General features: G+C 39.2%; 1 protein-coding gene across 1 annotated transcript in view; it reads left to right on the forward strand.

Moving 5' to 3' along the window:
- The first annotated feature begins 15577 nt into the window (after positions 1 to 15577).
- The window catches only part of ZC3H15 (zinc finger CCCH-type containing 15), a 21097-nt gene continuing 11562 nt past the window's right edge, over positions 15578 to 25112 (forward strand). Inside the window, exons 1-2 of the mRNA XM_040227767.1 lie at positions 15578 to 15834; positions 24286 to 24387. Coding sequence (XP_040083701.1) covers positions 15760 to 15834; positions 24286 to 24387 — 177 coding nt within the window. The 5' untranslated portion in view covers positions 15578 to 15759. The remainder of the gene's footprint in view (positions 15835 to 24285; positions 24388 to 25112) is intronic.

Below are 25112 nucleotides of genomic sequence, written 5' to 3' on the forward strand. Positions count from 1 at the left end.
AAAAAACAAAAACAAAACCAAAACACCTCCTCCTCTTCCCTTTATTTCCTCTCTTGACCACTCACTCACCCAGAGATTTCATTAGACCCCTGCCTCCTCCTATTTGCGTACTATAATAATACAGGGAGCTGACCTGTCCCCTTGGTATTTCTCCCTAAGGCCTGCTGGTATTAAGCCAATGGGATCTGTTTTCTTACTATCCTTGTATTTTCACTTCCGATTTTTGAAAGAGGCCTTTTTTTCTTCATTTTTACTATGTCAACACATTTCCAAAATATTATAAAACCTACCCTTACATCACATTACATTTCTTGTCACCCCAATATACAGCTCATTGTTCTTGGCACTTTGGTTTCAGAACACATTGCAGACTTCTGTTACAAAATTTACAACGTTGTATCATAACTACTTCATGTCTATATCCACCATTACTAACAATAGGGGCCATACCTTATTTAATCTGGCATCTTTAATCTCCAAAAGGCAACAAATAAAATAAAATCTTTATTTATCTTTATTTTTTTATTATAAGCCAAATTAAAATAAAAACACTAACTTCTTGCCTGGAGAATCCCAGGGATGGGGGAGCCTGGTGGGCTGCCATCTCTGGGGTCACACAGAGTCGGACACGACTGAAGTGACTTAGCAGCAGCAGCAGCAGCTTAAATGAAACATTTAAGACAAACTTGTGTTATCACTGATAGTAATTTTCGTATCCCTCTGCTAAAGCAATAAGCTGATGTTTCAGCTAGCTGAACCGGTGGGGAAGGGGGAGGAAGATGGAGGAACAACCATGAGATTGCAACTACCTCCTTCCCCTCCAGCTCCCACAGTGACTAGATAATTGTCATTATCTAAGATTGCAGAGCCAGAACTTCTTTGACAAGTGCTTTTTAACTTGCTTAAAATGTGACTTCCCTATAGGTGAAGTTGATGTTGTAGATTACAAAAGAAGAAAATAAGAAAAGATGGAAAGCAGGACATAGTTCCTAAGGGGGGAAAAAAAATTAAAACTCTGCTCCACTTTTCCACACTGAAGGTCATGAGTACCCCTCAGGTGTTTTGGTTAGCTTCACTTCTCATTACTGGTGATATTTATTTTGATAATTATAGTGTAGAAAGTTTTTTGTAAATGAACATTTTGTGACTATATTTATCTCAGTTATTATCTCTGTATGAACTGAGCTATTGTTTGAGCCTATCTCAGCCAAGTTTATTGGCAATTGCAGTGTATTTGCCAACATCTTAGAAGCACTTATTTTAAACTAAAGTACAGCCCAATCTTTAAATGCAATCTTGCCTCAGGTTCATAAAGCCAAATCAATAGGATCATTCAAATCCAAGGTTAACTCTTATCTTGGAACCAAGCTCATTTCTATTGATTAAACTTTTATTTTTGTCTTATTATGAAGACCAAAAGGACCTTGGGATGGCTGTAGAAAGAAAGCACCAAAAACACTCTATTTATGTCCCTTTGTAATTCTAACTAATTCATACAATTTTTATTTTCAACTTCATTCTAAATATATATATTTTCTCATATATGATTTCTTTCTGTTTGATGGAAGACTTTTCAAATATCAACTATTTTTAGTATTTCCTCAAAATATTAGGGAAACAGGAATGTGAATGAGTCAGATGTATAGCACATGAAACAGTCACATAGATTTCTATAAAACCAGAAACATAAAAGTATGTTTGTGGATGCTTATTTCCCATAATTAATGTTTTTACATATTTTAATTTACACTAGAACTGTAATTGACACTAGAAACGTATTTGATATTTTTATTCTCTCTACTTTTTCCTTATGGACATTCTGATATCCTTTTTATTTTGTCTATGATGACAAAAACAAATAAACAGGTAATTGTAAAGATAAAAGATGTATGAAATAAAACTAAAGTTTCCTAGAAAAGAAGGAATCCCACCTCAAGATAGTAACAAGATTGCAACACGGACACTTGCCTGAGTTTCCAGCTATGAGCTTGCCCTACAAATTTTAGACATGCTAGCTCCCAAAATTATATGAGCTAACCCCTCATAATAAACAAATACACTAGTAGAGCCACTATGGAGAACAGTGTGGAGATTCCTTAAAAAACTGGAAATAGAACTGCCTTATGACCTGGCAATCCCACTGCCAGGCATACATACACGGAGGAAACCAGAATTGAAAGAGACACGTGTACCCCAATGTTCATCACAGCACTGTTTATAATAGCCAGGACATGGAAACAATCTAGATGCCCATCAGCAGATGAATGGATAAGAAAGCTGTGATATATATACACAATGGAATATTACTCAGCCATTAAAAAGAATCCACTTGAATCAGTTCTAATGAGGTGGATGAAACTGAAGCCTATTATACAGAGTAAGCCAGAAAGAAAAACACCAATACACTATACTAACACATATATATGGAATTTAGAAAGACGGTAATGATAACCCTGTATTCGAGAGAGCAAAAGAGACACAGATGTATAGAACAGTCTTTTGGACTCTGTGGGAGAGGGAGAGGGTGGGATGATTTGAGAGAATGGCATTGAAACATGTATAATATCATATAAGAAACGAATCGCCAGTCCAGATTTGATGCATGATACTGGATGCTTAGGGCTGGTGCACTGGGATGACCCAGAGGGATGGTACAGGGAGGGAGGAGGGAGGGGGATTCAGGATGGGGAACACGTGTACACCCATGGCGGATTCATGTTGATGTATGGCAAAACCAATGCAATATTTAAAGTAATTAGCCTCCAATTAAAATAAATAAATTTAAATTTAAAAAAAAACACATGTATGTGTACGTGAACACACACAGACATACACAAGTTCATTGCAGAATTCTAACTGATATAGTGAGTATATGAGGTGCTTCCCAGGTGACTCAAAAGTAAAGAATCCACCTGCCAACGCAAGAGATGCAGGAGATGTGGGTTCGATCCCTGGGTTGGGACGATCCCCTGGAGGAGGAAATGAAAACCCACTCCAGTATTCTTGCCAGGATAACCCCATGGACAGAGGAGCCCAGTGGGCTATAGTCTATAGGGTTGAAGAGTTGTACTGAGTGTGCACATATACATAGTGAGTATATACTGTATCTTCAACTACAAACAGGTGTGCAAGCAATGTCAAACTCCATTAGTTCTTTAAAATCAAATTAATTCCAAGTTTCCATTCCACAGACCAGGAAGAAATTCAACCTAGGTCCTTTAGAGTTCACAAACATCCTCTCAAGCTTTATCATAATCCCCTTTGAGATCTTACTTTTCAAGGCCACTTGGCTCCTGAAGACAGATGGCTCTGCCCACTCCATGTCAAACCTGAGCACTGGAATCTCTGTCAAAGCTTGGAGTCCCATTTCCCTGCCCAGTCTCTCTAGGAGCTCCACACAGTAAATCCACTCGATGTCTTGCCAGGTCCTAAAGGTATTGCCAGGGCATGGAGTGTGGATCACCATTAGTTTTGAAGCTCATAAACCTCCAATCAGTCTTGGGGAAGTCCTCTTTCCTTGTTCACTTCCCTCAAAGGAATCCAACTCTCTTCTTTGCCCTAAATATTCTTCAGAAATTGGGGTCTTTCTATAAAACAAAAATGAAAAAAAAAAAAACAGCTCTCTGTAAGCAATATCTGCTTTCTAGCAGGTAATACAAATTCTTTATGAGATGAGGAATCTGTAGCTACATCAATAAATTATCACACTCTGTTACATTAAAATGACCCATCCTGTACTTTGAATGGATCTTCTACCCATCTCATTCTGTTAATTCATGCTTTGATCTTTTGAAAAATATCAGTTCAATGAGTTATATAGATTTACCAAATGTTTATTATAAAATGATTCTTTTAAAAAATCACATCTGTTGATATCACCACCCTCATCATCACAAAAGTTTTTAGATATTATGAAGCTGTCAAGTCCATAATGACCAAGTTTTTCAAAATTCTGAATTTTGCTTGAAAGATTAAATTTTATCATTGGCAACAAATGATATCAAAGGTTTTTCTTGAAGTGATAGTCTCACCCATTTGTTTTTCAAGAAACCATTTGCCAAATACCCAAGTCTAAATAATCATAGTTCATTCATTACTCTGTCAAGTAAAAATTCTGTTCCATAAGAAAAGTAACTAATTCAGCTTCCCACCCAATTTCACAAATGCTTTTCTTTGAGATTGCCATTATATTTACATGTGCATCAAAAATAATTACTATAAATAATTCTGATTTTTGTCACACAGAATGCTACAAAGATGTATTTAAGGGCCCAATTTTAATAAAATTAATAGTTTACACTACTTTATCAGGGACATTCTTAAGTGAAGCTTGCCTTGTTCTGTATGTTGTACAATGTCTGTACAATGACTGCAAGTACGCTTAGGTGCCATTGCTTTGAAAAAATAGAGTGAAAAAGTGCTTACCTATAGCATTTGACATAATTCCTCTTAAAAACTTTCCTCTCATGGCTGTTTCAACACTTCTCTTTCTGCTTGTTTCCTTTCTATCTCTCTGATAACTTCTTTTTTCCTTCAGTGTCTTTGTATTAGTTATGTATTACTATGTAAAAAAGTACCCTAAAACTTAGTGCATCTAAACAGTAAGCATTGCTTCTCAAAGTATCTGATGGTCAAGGAATTCAGGTACAGCTTGGGGTGGGGAAACTGGGACATTCTGGATCAGGGTCTCTGATGAGGTTTCAGTGAAGGCATTGACTGGGGCTGCAATTATTTAAAGACAAATAGGGCAGGAGGATCCACTTCCAGGATGATTCACTCACATGACTGTTGGCAAAGGGCTTCAGTTCTAACTTGTTACATGTGTCTTGGTTCCTCACTATATGGGTCTCTCCATGGGCTGCGTGAGTGGCTTCATGGCATGAAAGCTGGCACCCCCACCCACCCAATCAAGCAAAGACAGACAGAAAAGCTGCAGTACATTTTATGCCCTCATCTATGAAACTGTCAGAGAAGGAAATGCAACCCACTCCAGTATTCTGCCTAGAGAATCCTGTGGACAGAGGGGCCTGGTGGGCTGCCGTCTATGGGGTTGCACAGAGGCAGACATGACTGAAGCGACTTAGCATGCACCCATGCATTGGAGAAGGAAACGGCAAACCACTCCAGTGTTCTTGCCTAGAGAATCCCAAGGACAGGGGAGCCTGGTGGGCTGCTGTCTGTGGGGTTGTAGAGAGTCAGACACGACTGAAGCGACTTAGCAGCAGCAACAGCTATGACACTATACACTGTTGAGAGTAAGCACTAAATTCATCCCAGCACTGGAGAAGAGAAGAATTAGGCTCTACTTCTTAAAGAGAATCAGGTAAACTGTGGACATATTTCCTTACTACCACAGAATACTACATTTCATTCCTTGAATGTTACTACTACGAGATCTTACCAGTAACTTTTACCATCTCACTTTATTCACTTACCCTGGGTGATCTCAACTACTCCCCTGGTTCCAGGTGCCATCTATATTGATGAATATATTCATCTACATAGAATCTCAAACCATTATTTCAGGTTCATTATTTTAGTCCTCATCTTTTTTCCAAAACCCATATTTATGTTTTCAGCTGCTAAAACCAAATATTTGTCTTCCTCTCTCTTTGTTCCCATTCAGCTCTTTCTTTTTTATCTTCAACCCAGTTACCCAAAATAGAAAAAAGAAAATTATCCTCAATACCAACCTCATATCTTTGATGTAGATTTATCCTCATTGTTTATGCCCCCTAGATAACTCTCAATTTATTTCCTCTCTCCATCAGCACTATCTTTGTACAGGTTGTCACCATTTCTAAGACTACTGTACTAGCCTGATAATTGATCTTTATGTCTAGTCTCTCCTTTTTCTAATCTATCTTTTGTCAGATTTATCGTGGCTAAAATATATATCTGAGATCATATTTCTCTATAAAAACCTTGAATGACTCACTAATAACTTCAATTTAAAGCCCAAGTCATTTAAAATGATATATAAGACCCTTTAAAATCTGATCCTAATATATCTTTAGCTTAATCTTTTGTCACCGTCTCAACACATCCTCCCAAATCATTGTCACTCCCCCAAAATATCATATACTTTCACATATTCATATATTTGCACATGCTGTTTTCTCTGCTTGGCATACCCACTACTAGCTACACTTTGCTTGGTAAATTCCTATATTCCCAGTGCAAACAGCATCTCCTCCAAGCTTCTCTCTCTGACTTCTCTAGGCGAGAAGTCATTTTCATCTACTGTGGTTACACATCATCCTGCATATACTGATGGCATATCTTTGTCACCTATATGTTGTGGACGTTTTTAGAGCTGTTTCGGTTTCAAATGTTCTGTCTTTATGTCCATATAAGAACATGAGTAAATTTATCTCAGTATGCTTCCCAGTTTTAATGCAGAAAATACAATTACTAGTGACATTACTTGTCCCCTCTAGGAATTCCAGAATAACCTATTACAGGAAGAGGCTTTGTTGTCTCTTAAAGAATTTTTGAAATCTTTTCTGATTTTATGTTGCAAACCTGCATCATCGAATAAGGTAGAATGTCATTTAAAGCCCAGAGCACAAGTAAATATTTTACCAATGTTTATATCCTTCTCCACATTGCCCATTCCCTGTTCACCACAATTCCCAGAACACCATTACAAACCCACTTCCACAATAAGCTGCAGAGTCAGGAGAACCGAAAGAAAGGAAGCCTGCAAGTGTGTCTGTACATCTAATTAAAGATGTTTATCCTCAGAAGTCTCATCTATAGTTTTTTCCTGTTCTTGTAGAATCTTGGCATTCAGTGACACACATCCTCATTATTGCTAGAAAATTCCCCAGCTGGATCTGGATTCTCATATCTAGGCACAGAGGTTTTTATTAAACTCATCCTCAACTGATAAGATAAATACCAAAGCTAAATACACTCTTGCAGAGAAAATGGTAAAGAACCCTCAGCTCTCACCTTCGTTCTTGGCCATCACTCACTTTTTAACACATTGATTGAGATCCTTCTAAGAGGCAGGTTATATTAGGCACCATCAAATGGAGCAGCAAACAAGAGATCCAGGGTCCCTATTCCCACGAAGCTTACATGCTGGGGTAAGAGACAGTCAATTAAGAAATAAAGAAACAAAATCACAAAGTAGTTATAGATTGTGATAAATGATATTAAGAAGTGAAGAGAGTGATGAAGTAAACAGGGACTGAGGGAAGGAGGCCCCTTAGATATAATGGTAAGGGTGGGTCATTAGAGGAAATGGCACTTGAGCTCAGACCTCTGGGATGAAAGCAAGTCAAATACGTGGAGATTTGGGAGATTAATACATCCTATAGAGGGAACAAGGGTAACCACACCCTAAATATAGTATCCTAATCAACAAACAAAAAACTAACAAAAATTCAGGTTATTAGCAGATGGCAATATCCATAAATACAAGAAATAGAAGCCAAGACAGCTTGAAATATCTACTAATTTCAGATGTCTATGTTTTAAATTGGATGTCCAGTATGATTCACCTTAATTCTGATTGAGTAGCCACATTTTTAAGCCAACTCAAGTCAAAACTACTCTGCCAACAACCTCCAATTTGAAAGGCTCTTCTCCTTAAGCATCCCTATCATAGTTGCCTCTTCTCACTTTGCTTCCTGAGCTGCTTTTACTATATTTGCTTTTTAAATTTTATCCCTGACATTCTTACTCTTTTTTTGTTGTTGTTGTTCTGTGCAATTCTCCTCAAAGTTCTCCATTCCCATTGGCACCTATACGTTCCAAAGTCTCTCCTGAGTTTCCAAGTCAAATATCCACATTCCACTGGATTTCTACACACGAATGTCCCACTAGCTTCCCTAATTCAACAGAGCCAAAACTGGATACATTACCCCCTGCCCTGCCCAGACACTCCATTCACTCCCCTGTAACCTTCTAGCAGCATCAGTGATCATTTGCCATGCTATCAAGCATGAAAATCTTCTGTTTTCTGACTTCTACCCCCTCAGCTCCCACACATAGTCACCTAATCTCCCAGTTTCACAAACTTAACATTTCTTTCGTGTGAGTTCCCTCAGAAATGAACAGGTCAACAATAAATTCTTTACTTCTTTACACCACGACCTGGAGTTATAGTAATATAAACTAATGATGTGCTTACTATGTGCCAGGCACTCTGAGTGAGTCACATGCACTAACTATGTCATCTCATCCCTCAAATAGCCCTGTGAGCTATGAACAGTATGATTATTTATCTTGTATATGTAAAGAAACCAAAGCTTAGAAGTGTTCAGCAATTTGCCTTAAGTTCCCTATGGAAGTGGAAGGGATAAGATTTAACCTACACATTTATGACTCTAAAATCTGATCTTTTAAACATGTTATAAAAGTAAAAAATTAGCTTTCATAACAGGAAAATTAAGCAATTAACTTCACAGTTTTTCTAGAAACAAATTTATCACTTCAAAGACTTTTAAAATTCTGGGATAACAGGCACTAAATCTAGCTATGAAGGTGACATGGTGTTCGATTAATTAAATCAGTTATTCTGAAATGTGTTCAGTAGCAGACATCTGAAAATTGTGGTGTTATTTGACTAATATGCAAAAAAAAAAAATGATATGTTGAATTTCACCAAAAGCCTACACGTTTCTAACAAAAATCAGATGATATTTTACATAAATAGCTCCACATTATGTGGAATGTATATGAAACACTTTCAGTTACATGAAATATTTTATCCATCCATTACTACTTGTTTCTTCTGTGTACATGTGTTTTATGACCCAATAACTAAGAATGCTAGCAGCCTACTAATTTTTAAGAACAAATGTGAAGGAGAAATTTTGAAATTGAGAAAAAAGAGTTTCTGCAATAGCCCAAGCAAGAGATGTAGCCCTGAAGTAAAGAAGTGAGATAGGAAGATCATAATTTAAAAGATTAAGATGTACAATCAATAGGATTTGACTGGTTTGGAGGTTGAAGAAGGCATCAAAGATGACATATCAAAGTTTCTATGTATGATAGATGGAAGGTAGATAGTTTTTTTTTTGAAGTTGTATACATAAAACCAGAGTAATTCCCATTTATCCAGTTTTTCTTTCCATGGTTCTAGTCAATTTGGTCCAAAAATATTAAATGGAAAACGCCAGAAATGAACCACAGTTAGTCCCCTCTGTACAAATAAATTTTGTTTCAAGAATGTGTCTGTGAGTCCAATTTGTTTGTAAGTCCAACAAAGTTAGCCTAGTCACCCAACTAACACTTGGCTATATAGTACTGTACTGAAATAGGCTTATAATACTTTTCACACAAATAATATATAGGAAACACACACACAAAAATAAAAACATTTTTAATCTTACAATATAGTATCTTGAAAAGTACAGTAGTACAAGACAAGAGGGCTTCCCCGGTGGCTCAGTGGTGAAGAATCCACCTGCAAATGCAGGATGCAGGAGACTCTGATTTGACCCCTGGGTGGGGAAGACCCCCTGGAGCTGGAAATGGCAACCCACTCCAGTATACTTGCCTGGAAAACCCTATGGACAGAGGAGCCTTGTTGTCTACAGTCCATGGGGTCGCAAAGAATTGGACACGAATGAGCACACAGAACACAGTACAAGAGCTGGCACACAGGGGTTGGCAGCAGGTGAACAGGCAAGAAGAGTGACTGGCTGGAGGAGGGAGAGAAGGTGGGAGCGGGCAGAGCTGAAGGATCGTCAGCAATAGGAGATGGAGGGCCAGCTGCAATTCCACTCATGCCTGACGGTGATGGCACAGGCTCTGGTTCCTTGCTGGATTCAATTCTATCCACCCTCTTTAAAAAACAATCCAGCGATGTTTGGGTAGTAGCTCTTTTTTTCACAGATGACATGATAGCACTGGACTGCATTCTGAACCTCTGTGTACCATTCTATGTTTGGGTCCTGTGCCTCAAAAGCTGTGTCTCCTCAAACAAAGAAAACCTCCCTACCATCTGCCATCTCCTGCGTCACAAACCTCTGTGCTTCATTTACTTCTTCTTCTTCTTGTCTCTCTTCGTCCTTTCTCTGGGACTCCGATTATTCCTGGCGATTCTTAGCAGTACCAGCTGCATCACCGCTGCTTTTATGCTTGCTTCTCTACATCCTGGGCTTATAATAAAGATACAGTACTACTGTACAGTACAGTAAAGGACAAAAAAGCAAAACCACTTGTACAGGACGTATGCACGTGACAATGTACACCAGACACTTGAGCTAACTTACGAGCTTGCACACGATAGCACGTGTGCATCTTTAAACTGTCACAACTTGAAGCTTCGTATGTAAGGGAAAGTTTCTATGCAGGGACTTACTGTAAGTACTAAACTGCACGACATTCTGAGTAGCTGTTCTGAGTAGCATGATGAAATCTTGCACGATCTCCCTACATTTCCCCCAGGACTTGAATCATCCATTTGTCCAGCATATTGGTACTATATATAATACTTGCCCATTAGCAACACGTAGGAAAAAAATAAAAAAAACATAGTCTATACAGCATTTGGTACCACCTGCAGTTTTAGGCATACACTGGGGATATTAGAATATCCATATTCCCCATGGATAAGGGGAGACTATAGTATTAATGAAAAGCTCTAAGGCAGTGGAGAGTAATGGGGGTGTGGAGGTGAGAGATAGGAAAAGCTGATCTAAAACGGGGAGCATAAACTAGTAGAAGATAAAAAGCAGACATTACTGGGCTGAGGAAAGCATGGAATCCCTTCTACTACCTTCAAAAAGGCACGGGAAATCATCAGAAAGCTCTTAGTAGGGAAATGACATGATTGATGAGAATCATGTGAAATGGTTTTAGCTTCAATGAAGCAAAAAAAAAATATTTGGAAATTGTACATCTTGATTTCTTGACAAATGCCATAATAACTATTATCATAATGGCACCAAGAAATATTTCAAACAGAAACAGATAAGTCACCCATGTAAGTCACTCATTTAAGATTTTATGTCAGTGTAGCTGAAATGAAGGTTTATGAATTGAAACTCACACTGACAAGTTAAAAGAGATTTTACATGCATTACTGAAATAATGGCAAACCTTTCGTAATAGTTTATTATTTTGGAGAAGGAAAAAATGTTTTAAAGGAAACTGCCAACATGTCAGAAGCATTCTGAAGCATCCAATATTTCAATCAAAATACTTTCTAATATATACTGCCTCAAGCCACAAAGTAGATCAGCAACTTACAGGACCAGTCAAAATAATCCTGTCTTAATGAAAAGAATTTAGATAAACTAGTAGTCTGGCCTCTACTCACCATAATAGCAACACCCACAGCATACTTTGGTCCTTTATCAGTTAGGGTCTGTATTGGCATGCTGTGATAACAAAATATCACAGTCTTGGTGGCTTAAACAACAGAAATCTATATTCATATAGTTTTGAAGGCCAGAAGTCCAAGATCAAAGTATCATCAGGTTTGGTTTTTTCTGAGGCCTCCCATCTTGGCTTGCAGATGGCTACTTTCTTGCAGTGTCTTCATGTGGTATTTCCTTTTTGCACATGCATACCTAATGTCCAAATTTCCTTTTCTTAAAAGGATACCCATTGTATTAGAGCTGAAACTGAGAGCCTCATTTTAACTTAGTCACCTATTTAAAGGCCTTACCTGCAAATACAGTCGCATTCTGAGGTTCTAAAGATCAGTGTTTCAACATATAAATTTGGAAAGGCAGGTATAATTCATCCCCTGAAAGAGTCTTTAGGTGCAAACAACTAAAATCAAGACAAATTTAAGTTTAAAAAAATTATTGGAAATGTTGCCCACAGAATCTAAGGAATCTGGCAATCTTAGGATATCCAGAATTTTGGGAAACCTAGAGAATTCAGGTAAGGAAAACTAAAAGAGCAAGAGATAATAGCAAAGGATGTAATTAAAGTATAAAGCAGATGCTGCGACCAGCCTATCACCACTGGATTTGTAATAAAATGTATTCTTCTAATGCTCTGAAGGACTCCAGAACTATTTCTGAGTGTTGTCTCATTTCTTTGAGATTAAAAGGTTAGGCATGGTGGGGAGGTGGCAGGGAGAATCTGTTGGTCAAATCCTAAATTATGTAATTGGTAGAATCTGGTTCTGTGGGATAAGAGAAAAAGAGAAACTTGCCCCTTTAGTTTCTAAAGTGGGAATTTTAACATAATAGGTAATCTCTCTCTCTCTCTGTCTCTCTCTCTCTCTCACACACACACACACACACACACACACACACACACACACACACACAGCACCAAGGACCTTTGGTTTTGTTTCTTTGGGATCTTGAGTCTTCATTCTTTTCTCTTTCCCTCCCTGGTGAGCAGGAAGAGGTTATATCATCAGGCAAGGGCATGTCTAAGGATCAAGGCAATAACTTTCTTCATTCCTCCTTCTGCAGTTTCGAAAGAGTGGAGTTGTTGAGATTAGGGTGTGTGCAACATCTTAGGTGGTCCTGTCTCCTTAATCTTGATGAGTCTCTGGTCCCTTTTATCTTACCTCAGGTGGTTCTGTTGCTGCTTCTCCTTTGATTAGCAATTGTTCTACCCTTCAGGCTTCTCTAGGGCTTCCCTGGTGGTTCAGAGGTCAAAGCGTCTGCCTGCGATGCGGGAGACCTAGGTTTGATCCCTGGGTCGGGAAGATCCCCTGGAGAAGGAAATGGCAACCCACTCCAGTATTCTTGCCTGGAGAATCCCATGGACGGAGGAGCCTGGTGGGCTACAGTCTACAGAGTCACAAAAGAGCCGGACATGACTGAGCAAGCAACTTAACTTTAGGCTTCTCTGGTGGCCCAGATGGTAAAGAATCTGCCTGCAATGCCGAAGACCCAGGTTTCATCCCTAGGTCTGGAAGATTCCTTGCAGAAGAATATGGCAACTCACTCCAGCATTCTTGCCTGGGCAATCACATGGACACGGGAGCCTGGCAAACTACAGTCCACAGGGTCACAAAGAGTCGGACGTGATTGAGTGACTTTCACTTCTTCTACCCTTTGGAACTTGAAGACGGTCATAGAGGGGCTGGAGTCATGCCTACAAGGATTGGCAGACAAAAAGGCCTCCATGCCCAGGAGTCCCATAGGGCCCGGCTCAGCATCACCACGTCAGGAAGATCCCCTGGAGAAGGAAATGGCAACCCATTCCAGTATTCTTGCCTGGGGAAATCCCATGGACAGCGGAGCCTGGCAGGCTACAGTCCATGGGGTCGCAAAGAGTCGGACATGACTTGAGCAACTTCAATTCACTTCAGTTTGTATTATCAGTGATATGTATTTAGACTTTGAAGTGGAAGCTGTGTGACTGAGATTGGGACTTGAACCCATGGTCTTTTAGTTGAAATCACTCATCTGGTTTCAGAACATAATGAAGCTCAGTCTTATTTCAGAAAGAGTTCAGTGAGAGACAAAGAGGTAGGTAAAAAGTGGATTTACCTAGAGAGAAGTACAGTCGACAGGTGTGCACCAGTGGGCCATATCAGAAAGAGTGGCTCCAAAACACGGCATGGTTAGTTTTTTATGGGCTGGGTAATTTCACAGGCAAATGAGTGGGAGGATTATTCCACTATTTGGGGGAAAAGCATTCACTGCTCAGCCGCGTGGGACTCTTTGCAGCCCCATGGACTGTAACCTGCTAGGCTCCTCAGTCCATGGATTTTCCCAGGCAATACTGGAGTGGGTTGCCATTTCCTTCTCCAGGGGATCTTCCGGACCCAGGGATTGAACCCAGGTCTTCTGCATTGCTGGCAGACTAATCTTTACCATTTGAGCCACCAAAGAAGCCCATTTGTGGGAAGGAGCAGGGATTTCCCAGAACTGGGCCAACACCCACTTTTGGTCTTTGATGGATTTAGCAAGCTGATTTATTACCATTGAGTTAGCCACCATCTTAGACCTATTGGGTTCTAATGTTTCTGGCATAAGTCCTCCAGCTATGGCATTCTTTTAAAGTTTGTGGCCTGCCTCCTCCTGCCCCCATTTAAAGTTTAACTGCTAAAGTTGGAATTTCTAGCTCCACCTTTATCAGAATCCTGAATATGTTTCTTCTTTTCTGTGCTTCACTTTAAAATGCTAACAGTAGCAACTGCTATCTCAATGTCACTGTGATAACCAAATGAAATAGTGTCTATGCTCTGCCAACTAGTTTCTGGATTCAGTTCAGTTCAGTCACTCATTCGTATCCAACACTTTGCGACCCCCATGGACTGAAGCACACCAGGCTTCCCTGTCTTTCACCAACTCCTAAAGCTTGCTCAAATTCATGTCCAACAACTCTGTCACTGTTTCTGGATTACCAAGCATTTAAATGGTATCTGGTCCCATCACTCTACGGCAAATAGATGGGGAAACAGTGGCAGACTTTATTTTTGGGGGGCTCCAAAATCACTGCAGATGGTGACTGCAGCCATGAAATTAAAACACACTTGCTCCTTGGAAGAAAAGGTATGACAAATCTAGACAGCATATTAAAAAGCAGAGATATTACTTTGCCAACAAACGTCCATCTAGTCAAAGATATGGTTTTTTCCAGTAGTCATATATGGAAGTGAGAGTTGGACTATAAAGAAAGCTGAGTACTGAGGCATTGATGATTTTGAACTGTGGTGTTGGAGAAGACTCTTGAGAGTCCCTTGGCCTGCAAGGAGATACAACCAGTCCATCCTAAAGGAAATTAGTCCTGAATATTCATTGGAAGGGCTGATGTTGAAGCTGAAACTCCAATACTTTGGCCACCTGATAGGAAGAACTGACCCATCTGAAAAGACCCTGATGCTGCGAAAGATTGAAGGCGGGAGGAGAAGGGGACAACAGAGGATGAGATGGTTGGATGGTATCACTGACTCAATGAGTTTGAGTAAACTATGGGAGTTGGTGATGGACAGGGAGGCCTGGCACAGTCCATGCGGTCCCAAAGAGTCAGACACGGCTGAGCGACTGAACTGAACTGAAGCATTCAAATAAAGTTGTTGACATGTGCCCTCCACCCTCAAACTAGGTTTGGTAACCTCTCATTACAAAGATCTTAGGAATCATCTAGGCACTCTCCTAAAGCCTGAAATTAACTTGATAAACCTAATACACCAAAGGAGTTCACGGTTAGGCACTCCTCAAATAAAAGGAAACTTCCTCCATTTCTTCATAAACCTCCACAATAATCTGAGTGCACGCCGCACTCGCCAGTAAGCTGGCCCTGCTCCACCTGGGAACGAGAAGAAGGTTAAATCCGTACCCTGGCCCTCCAACCAGCCTTGAGTTGCTTTTGATGCTCGGCAGTCATCCAGAATGGAGATAATACAGATGACTGCTAATCCAGCCGGCAAGAGCCTCCACCCGAGACGAAGATGGGCAAAAGTCGCACATCGTCAGCGAAACAGACTGTGTACGGACAACACAAACGCAGTGGGTTCCAATCTGTTCCCCCCAACTATCACCGAGCCTGCAGCAATCTAGGAAAGGCCAGGCGGCTGAGCGACATCACGTATAACGCGCAGTCATTTTCCCACGTCTCGTCTCCGCCCCCTCCTGGCCCGCCGCTGCCTAAACGCAGGCGCAGATTCGCTTCCGGGTTCCGCTCCTCACTACCCACAATGCTCTGCAGCACCAACCTGTCGCAAAGGCCGCATTCCGGCGGCGCGTGAGCGAGTAGCTTTACGTGCGGTGCGGCGGCAACGGCGGCGCGCGTCTTCCTCCTCTTCCTACCGCGGGGCCAGAGTCCCTGAGGGAGTCCATCTGTGCTTAAGTCTGGCCGGCGCGACCTGTCTCCGCAATGCCCCCCAAGAAACAGGCTCAGGCCGGGGGCAGCAAAAAGGCGGAGCAGAAAAAGAAGGAGAAGATTATCGAAGTGAGTACCTAGTCCCCTCCCCCACTCACGCCGCGAGTTCTCAGGAAAGCAGACTCCCGGTTCCCCGCTCCCAGACTACTCCTGTTCGCATCTTCCGGGCCCACGTGCCCCTTGCTTTGGCTCTGTGTGCCCACAGCCCCTTCTCCAGCCTCCTGCTGACGGTCGCTGCCTCTCATCGCTATAGTGACGCCGCGGGCGCCCCCGCACTCAGCCTTTGCTTCTCCGCCCCACACAGCCGCCTTCACGGACTCCCGTGCGAAACGACCCCCACCCCCACCCCAGTGCCCTCCCAGGGTTGTGTCCTCTAGTCGCCGAAATTGAAGACGTTTCTAGGCTTGTGTTAAAAAAGAAAAATACGCTGAACTGTCTGGGACCGCACTCTTTCTGGAAGGTCGACTTGTTACGAGCCTTTGTGTTTCGTGTTTCTTTACCCATCACCTAGGAGTAGTGGTTACTTCTTTCAAGCCAACAGATTACTTCTTCGTGACATTTTTCGATCCACCTCTAAACTGTTTCAGGTCACATGAAGAGAGATTTCTTTCATATCGTATCACACCGTCTTGTACATGACGCTTGTCACATAGGTTCTGGATTAAATTAAATCGAAAGACATTCTAAGGGAGATGAGGTTTCTTGTCACTAGTTGTGTTGTATCTGAATTTGTTATATATTTATGTAAATTCATTTAGTTCACTGATTCTGTTGCCTTTTAATGGCAGAGCGACGCTATTGACGTTCTTAAATGTTTTATATTTGTAGTCCAACGACTGTATCAGTGAATTTCCTTAAGAGAGTGAACCGTGTTTGAGATAACATGAACGTATCGTATGGACTTCTCTGGTGACTCAGTGGTAAAGAACCCGCCTGCCAGTGCAGAAGACGCGGATTCAATCCCTGCCTCGGGAAGATCCCCTGGAGAAGGAAATGGCAACCCACTCCAGTATTCTTGCCTGGGAAATCCCATGGGCAGAGGGATGGGGTCGCAAGAGTCCGACGTGACTTAGCTACTAAACAAGGTATTCCTTCCCCGAATTCCTGCTAGTAATCACTCTCATAATAAACAGTTCCTCGTGTGCGTTAGAAATAGTTGGAAAAGCCGTGACCATTTTCCTACATGAGATATATCTGAATAATTAATGGAGAGCCGTTTCTGGAATAGCTAACTTTTCATTAGGAACACGAAAAACATGTTGGGTGTTTTGAAATGAGTTATTTATTTGTAAATGATTATTTTAATATTAGTATTTATAGCCTTGAAAAATAATAGCAGTGAAAGCCCTCAGGGTTTCATTGTATAAACCTAATCAGAACTTGTGTTTGTCAAAATTTCACAAAAATTTTAGTGTGTTGATTGAATTTAACTAACATGCTTATTTTGAATTCTAGTAGCTTTGGCCAGGTTCCAGCTCTGAAGGAGAACATATATATTCTTACCGCCAATTTGTGCTATTTAAGAACTGTCTTGAAGTAGCATAGCTAGCGATTTGAAAACGGTCATTGTCACCTTCACATCTGTGTCTGCTGTACCTTTTTGAACAGTCTGGACTCTGGACACTTGGTAAATCTCTGGGAATGGTTACCTGATGGCATTTGGTGCTATGTAAACCAAGGGCATTTTAGGGATGGCATTTCACTTGTTGGCTTCCTTTACTGAGGTTGAATTAACACATTCAACCATGATGCAAAGTAAAATTCACATATAGACATGGAATTAAATATTACATGACAGTTTAAATATACGTCATGCATTATTGAGTTTTATCTGTGTACAGTCTTCATTTTTAAATAAATATTTAATTTTGTTTTAAGCAGTTGTATTTGAAAATTATAGTATTCCCATAACCAAAAATAATAGCTATGGATTTATTCATCTTGTAACAAGGTTATTTTTAAGGTAAAGAGAAGAGGACTTTAGTTTCATTAATGAAGACTTCACCAAAGAAAAATGGAAAATTGACAGCTGTATTCTTTAGCCAAAAATAATTAGAATAGTGGAATTAAGCCTTTCTGCCCACATTTAATATATGATGAGTGATTTTTTTTTTTAATAATAAATTCTTTTTAAATGGTAGTGTGCTGCTTATATTTTTACTACCACCAGAGAGGAACCACAGTATTGTAAATTGTAGGTTTAAGTTTTATCATTTTTTTGCGAAACTAGATCTGTAGAGAATACTGTTATTCAGCCTGGTTAGGGAACAGTATATTCCATTTCATCCAGAAAAGCACTTCTTTCATTTTTTTGTACAATTTGCATAATTTGATACTGTTAATAGAAAGGCTTTGGTAATAAAAAGATGAAGTTATATATATTTTTTAATTCTACACATTTTAAATTTAATTTTTATATACAACTTCTAAAGGTTACTTTCCATTGACAGTTATTACAAAATATTGACTATATTCCCTATGTTGTACTTGAGCTTATCTCACACAATATTTTGTACCTCACACTCCTCCACCCCTATATTGTCCCCCCATAACTGCTAGTCTGCTTTTTTTATAATCTTTTTTTGTTTGTTTTATACTTTTAGAGTCCACATATAAGTGATTTGTCTTTCTCTGTCTTATTTCACTTAGTATAATATTCTTCAGGTCCACCCATGTTGCTACAAATGGCAACAGTTTACTCTTTTTTTATGGCTGAGGTGTATTCCACAGTATATATACCACATCTTCCTTATCTGTTCATCTGCCATGGACATGTAGGTTGCTTCCACACCTTGGCAATTGTAAACAATGCTGCTATGAACACTGGGTTGCATGTATCTTTTCAAATTAGTGATTTGGTTTGGTTTTTTCTAGGTGTATACCCAGGAGAGGAGTTGCTGAGTCATATAATGTTTTTAGTGACAGTAAAGTATACTTTGCAACAAACTTATAGTGAACATGTGGCAGTTGAAATCTGGTTCATACTGATAATTGATTTTTATTACCATAATTTTTGTGGAAAAGGTATTGTCTATATTTGACATGTAAAAGGTTAATAACATTTCAGAGTCTGGTTAATTTTGGAAAGTTTATAGGCGTATGACCAGAAATTTCTAAATTCACTAAAAATTGATAGTTAAGTAGAACACATACTTTTAAGCAGCACTTTTGAAGAGATTTTAAAATAAGTGGTTGCACTACCCACCTGTCCCCTCTTCTATACCTCTGTTGCTTCCACTGCCACTGTCTTAGACACGCAGTGTAGAACAGCAGCATACATAGGTTTTGAGAACTTTAAGAAGTAAAAAGAGGCATGAGAGGCAGCATAATTTAATGAAAGAAGCACCATCTCGAGGCCAAATAGATCTGGGTTTGAGTCCCATATTTTGCATTAAAATTTCAAACTAGTTTAGACAAGTTACCTGACCTATCTAAACCACAATTTCTCATTAGCAAAATAGAGCTAATTCCTATCATTCCAGAACTGTGGGTTAAATGAGATGACATGTAAAGTACCTGACATATGTTCAGTTAATAACAGCTGTTGTTAATTTATTACTATTAAAAAGAACTAGTTAGGGAAATTAATCAGACTGACCTGCACTGTTTATACAGTGCTTACTTTCTGTCACTTAAAATAATTAACTTATAGTGCCTGCATTTTTTTTCTTTCCCTGTTTAAACTCCCCAAAATTTCATGAATTCATTTGCATTTATAAGTATTTGCTTCCCTGGTGGCTCAGACAGTAAAGAATCAGCTTGCAGTGCAGGAGACCTGGGTTTGATCCCTGGGTTGGGAAGATCCCCTGAAGAAGGGAGTGGCTACCCACTCCAGTATTCTGGCCTGGAGAATTCCATGGACAGAGGACCCTGGTTGGCTAACAGTCCCTGGGATCACAAAGAGTCAGACAGGACTGAGTGACTTTCGCTTTCTTTATGCAATGAGTATATCATAAAGGGTTATGGTTCTGTTAAGCATTCATACAGTTCTCTCAAATGGCATATACTATTTGCTTTCTTTGGCTAAAATTTAATAAATCAGCTTTGGGAAATGGAAGGTTTGTTAATGGAAAGGGGAAGATAATCTGGGTTAGGGCAGGCAAATAAAGGATGTCCAGCTAAGGCCTTGTGGCAGCAAAGAAGTAGTAATTGAGACTTAGAGGGACAGGATCCAGGTGTGTAAAGGATGGAGAAAGAAGTGATTCTTGTTGCCAGTGAAAAACTTCAGCTAATGTCAACTGTTTATTACTTGAAGCTGGATTAACCAGAAGCAAAATATCCATTGCATAGATGGACAAAAAAAATATACTAAGAGTGCATGTGGGGGTGAAACTGAGGTAGAACAGTGCTGGCCTTTGTTCACACTGGTGAACAAAAGGAGGACTCCAGTTATCTTTGAGCACTCTTTATTATTGACCTGCCCTCACACCCTCTTCCTTTTTTCAAATATCTGAATTTAAGATGTAGAGGCTGGTCTGTAAAAGAAGTAGGATTACTTAAGGGTAAGAAGAAGAGGGAGAAAGTGTCAATTTTAAGTCAGGTTTGGAGTTCACTAAATGTTAAGGTTTTTGAAGCCTCTGGGAGCCATCCTTTTAGAATTACTGCCTGATCTCTAAACTCCTTTGTATTTTATTTCCCATGCCTGAAACACACACTGTTCCTTCCTTATCACCTTACCTTTTGGAACCTTCTTAATCTAATGAGAACCACTATTTCCCTAGAGTTGAGTGTCACCTCTAGTCTTCCCATCTACTATCCCTCAACCCTTAAATCCAGGTTAATCTTGAGATAAGGGTCTCTCCTGTATTCAAGAAGGGAGAGGGAGGCTTTTAAGTATTCCAAATTGCAAACTATCCTGTTTTCAAGAGGTACTGTTGGTGTATCAGGTCCACAGTGTAGTATTCAGAAAACTTTTGTGTACCACTCGACCCTGTAACTTAACTGGTTTCTCTGGGAAGTAGTTTTTTCATGGAAAGAACAAGAACTTTGCTTAGACTCAAGTAATACCTGAACCAGACACAGATCTCAGTGTTTGGTGGAAAGAAAGGAAGAGAAGCAAGGCATCTACAAGTGATGAATTTCACACAGCCCCTTTAATTTCTTCACTGGAGTAAGCAAGATTAACCTTTTTGCATTTGAAGAAAGAGAAACAGGTTAAATAACTTGCCGAAGGTTATTATTGAGGCAGTGAGTGGCAGAGTTAGAATTTTGGTTCCCGAGTCCTTATTAATCACTGTGCTCCACCTCCTTGTAATAAGTTTTGACTTGCACTGCAGCCCTGAGATGCTAGTAAGTTGTGACCCACTCTACAAATAAGAAAACTGGCAAAGAAGGTAATTTGTCCAGTTCTGTTTGGTACTGGAGCTTAGGCACTCTAACTCCAGAGCTTATACTCTTATAATCATTACACTGTACAGCCTGTCCCTTATTAGCAGTGTTACTTCAAAAGAACTGAGTTTCAATATTCACATTTACAGAATAAGATAATATTTTCTTTAAGAGGATTCAATAAAGTTATATATTTGGAAGTTTATATTTAGTGAGTGCTAGATGTAAATAAGTGTCCTTTATCTCTGGAAAAAAACAATAATTTCCAAGTTCTAATTAGAGACTTTCAAAATACAACTCATTCATTATCTCTTTAGACTGGTTAATTATGTGCTAATGCAGTGTAATTAAACCTGGAAAACTGTTTTTCTTCTGGGATCTGGAGCCTATACTCCTCTACAAGAAATACAAGAAAATACAGAAAGCATGAACTGAACCCCAGACAGGCTCTTCTCTGGCGAGGCATGTATAGATGGTGTTGCACTTTCATGCTAGTAATACTTTAATCTAAGGTTTTCCATCCCTTCATGAAACCTCATTTTTTTGTAAAAGGAAAGTACTTTATAGCATTTCACACCTGGTTGCTGTATGCAGTCATCATCTCCGTCACTTTACCGTTGACCATTTTTTTCTTCTAACTGGATTGTGTATTAAACTCTATAAAAACAAAGGAAGCCAACCATATTTTTTAAAAAATACAGAGAATATCAGTTTGTATATGCCACCTACTACCTTTTTTGTATGCATAGTGAAAGTGTGAAGTTGCTCAGTCATGTCCGACTCTTTGCAACCCCGTGGACTGTAGCCCACCAGGCTCTTCTGTCCATGGGATTGGCTGTAGGAAATTCATGTCGAATTTTGTAACATAATGCAATATTAAAGCATAGGCATTTAAGTAGGGAAACTAAAGTTTTTCTATATGGATGGATATAGATGAGATGAACAAAGAGCTGTTTCCCAATGAGAAATAATCTTTTAGAACTAAAATCCTCTTGAACTTTGTGATCTTGAGAGCATTGAAAGATATGTTTTATTAATTTTTTCCATTTCCAGTTTGTTCGCATACATATGTAAGTATTCTCTACCTATAATAACTTTCTTCTCACTATCCTGTCCCTTCCCTTAGAAACAATATCTAGAATAAAGGCTTTAAAATAGCCACGTAGTAAAAATAAATTAATTAATTTTTTAAAAAAATAAATAAAAAATAAAATAGCCACTTAATTTATTTCAGATTGAATGCCTCTCCAAAGATGTCAGGTGAATTTAAGACCTTTTTGCCTCTTTCTTCCTTTTGGAAACTCACTTATAAACAAGAGTATGAAAGAAATCCAAACTCTGACTTGAAATTAGGAGATATCTATAATTTTGAACCTCAGCATATGAAAACTGATAGTGGATGGATGATGAATTGGTTAACTGATCTTGTAGAACAGAGCAGTTGGGCCTGAGTGCCCACCTAGGAGTGTGCCATTGAGAAGTAAGGGGATTTGCTCTGCAAAATTTTGCAGAAACTCAACCATGGCACGTACTAGGTAATGCAGAAGGCAAGTGATTGAAAATTGAGGGTAAAAAGTATAAAAATAGCTGATAGTTTTTATTTATTACCCCTGCAAGAAAGAGGGTGGAGGTTATAAATCAGGAGGCCTCTCTGCTTCTGTAACTAGGCACAAATAATGTGGGAGGCATGGTTAAACTGTGAGCCTGAAAAAAGCCACTAAGGTGTCTATGTAGTAAACTAAGAAGAGACACCTTCTGCTACCTGCTCTCTTTTCCAGTCCTCTAGCCAGGCTTGTTGCTGTCCTCGCTGAAAGATCCATCTCAGGAGACAGAGAAAAGACAGGAAAAAAGACTTTCAGATGCCAGTGTTTCGTGGTTTCCTGATAGGCTTTTCACCTTGGGGTGAAGCTCACTCAGTCCAGCCTCCTGTGTTACTTTCCTAGGGTTCTCATACAGATACCACAAATTGGGTGACTTGAAAAAACAGAAATTTATTCTCTCACAGATACGGAGGCTAGAAATCTGAAATCTGGTACAGGCAGGACAGTGCTCCCTCTGAAGACTCCAGGGAAGAATCTGCCCTTGCCTTTTCCTAGTTTCTGGTCGCTTCCAGCTGTTTTTGGCATTCCTTGGCCTGGAAGCTGTCCTCCTGTAATCTCTCTGCCTCTTTCTGCACATTGCCTTCTCGAACCCTGTTTACCCTTTTCTTCTCTTATAAAGATACTAGTCATTGGATATGTAATCCAGTGTGTCTTCGACTTAATTTATTATAGCTACAAAGACCTTTTTCCAAATAAAGTCACATTCTGAGGTCTGGTTAGACATGAATCTGGGGGGACACTCTTCATCCTACTACAGCGTAAGTAGTCAAAGACGATCAGGTAGTGCACATAATACACATTCCACAAGTGATAGCTGCTATTGTATTAATAACTTTCCCAAAGTAATATTTGATAATATTCCAAATTTAAAGTGTTGCTTTTTAGTTAGGAATACTTCAATTTTAATATTTCCATTTTTACCAACAGCTAGTAATGCATGCATTTTAAATTTGAATTCTTTAATTATATAGAGAGGATAGTTCTATAACCCAAGAAACCAATTCAGAAGTTAATGTATCTGCTTATGCAGTATTCCCCAAAATACGTTAGTAGTAAGTTCATAATCCCTCATTTTTTGCTGAGAAAAATGGTTTCTGAGGTAAAGTAAGATTTAGAAGATTTAGGATGCCTGCCTACCCTCTGGGTAAAGGTTTTCAGATATCCTGTGCTTAAGAATTAGAAACCCTGTTGAATAAGCATTTTCCTACTTATTTGAAAGTGAAGTCACTCAGTCGTGTTCAACTCTTTGCGACCCCGTGAACTGTAGCCTACCAAGCTCCTCCATCCATGGGATTCTCCAGGCAAGAATACTGGACTGGGTTGCCATTTCCTTCTCCAGGGGATCTTCCCGACCCAGGGATCGAACCCGGGTTTCCCGCATTGGAGGCAAACACTTTAACCTCTGAGCCACCAGTTGAACTAATTATCCTGCTGTAACAACTCTGCATATCCTGTAATACTGACGTTCTAAAACAATTCAGAAAAAGCATCATAGACTAACAAGTTTAATGATGATAGTTTTAAGTATGTATTAAATCCTAATGTATCGTTAATATAAATTGCTAACATTTCAATACTCTTTCTCATTTAGGACAAAACTTTTGGTCTGAAGAATAAGAAAGGAGCAAAGCAACAGAAGTTTATCAAGGCTGTCACTCATCAAGTTAAATTTGGTCAACAGAATCCACGTCAGGTAAGTAACTTAAATTTCTGCATTTTCTTCATATGTATGTCATACAACATTGTTGCAGATAAAAATGTTTGGTGCTATAATTGTGTTTCAAAACAGAATCCTACTGTGTAAACTTACCTGCATCTTGTCTTGGGTACTCAGCAATCAATATCTTCTAGATATTCTTTCAAACCATTTTTATATAGCTCTAATTTATTCTAATGGCTGCATACTGTTCTATGATGTGGATGTACTATATCCATCTTTTTACTCTTTAGAAGTAATCACTTTGTTTCCAGCTTTCTGACTTTAAGAACAGTTAATTCTGTTGTACTGGTGTTTTTACGTGCATTTGTGCTTTTTATTTATGTAGCATAAATTATCTGGTGACACATTTCTAAATAAAGGGAAATGAACTTCTAATTTTAAGAAGTTTGCCTGATCATTCTTCATAGAGATTGTAATACTTCACATTTTCATTTGTAGTGCATGAGTTATACTAGCTTTATACTAAAGCTCTTTTTAATGTTTTCTGATTAAGTATAAAGTGATACCTCATTTTTCTTTTCCTTATTCCTAGTGAGTTTGAAAATTTTCTTAAGCTTTTTGACTATTTGAGTCTGTACTTCTTTGACTTTTCTATTCAAATCCTTTGCTTTTTTGGTTTTTTGTCTTTTCATTGGCAACTTGTGAGAGAGATATAGATAATTTGTGATGTTTCTGTTACATTTTGCTGTACAACAGTT

The sequence above is a fragment of the Oryx dammah genome, unplaced genomic scaffold (assembly GCF_014754425.2).
Source record: "Oryx dammah isolate SB20612 unplaced genomic scaffold, SCBI_Odam_1.1 HiC_scaffold_27, whole genome shotgun sequence".
In the NCBI taxonomy this organism is placed as follows: Eukaryota; Metazoa; Chordata; class Mammalia; order Artiodactyla; family Bovidae; genus Oryx; species Oryx dammah.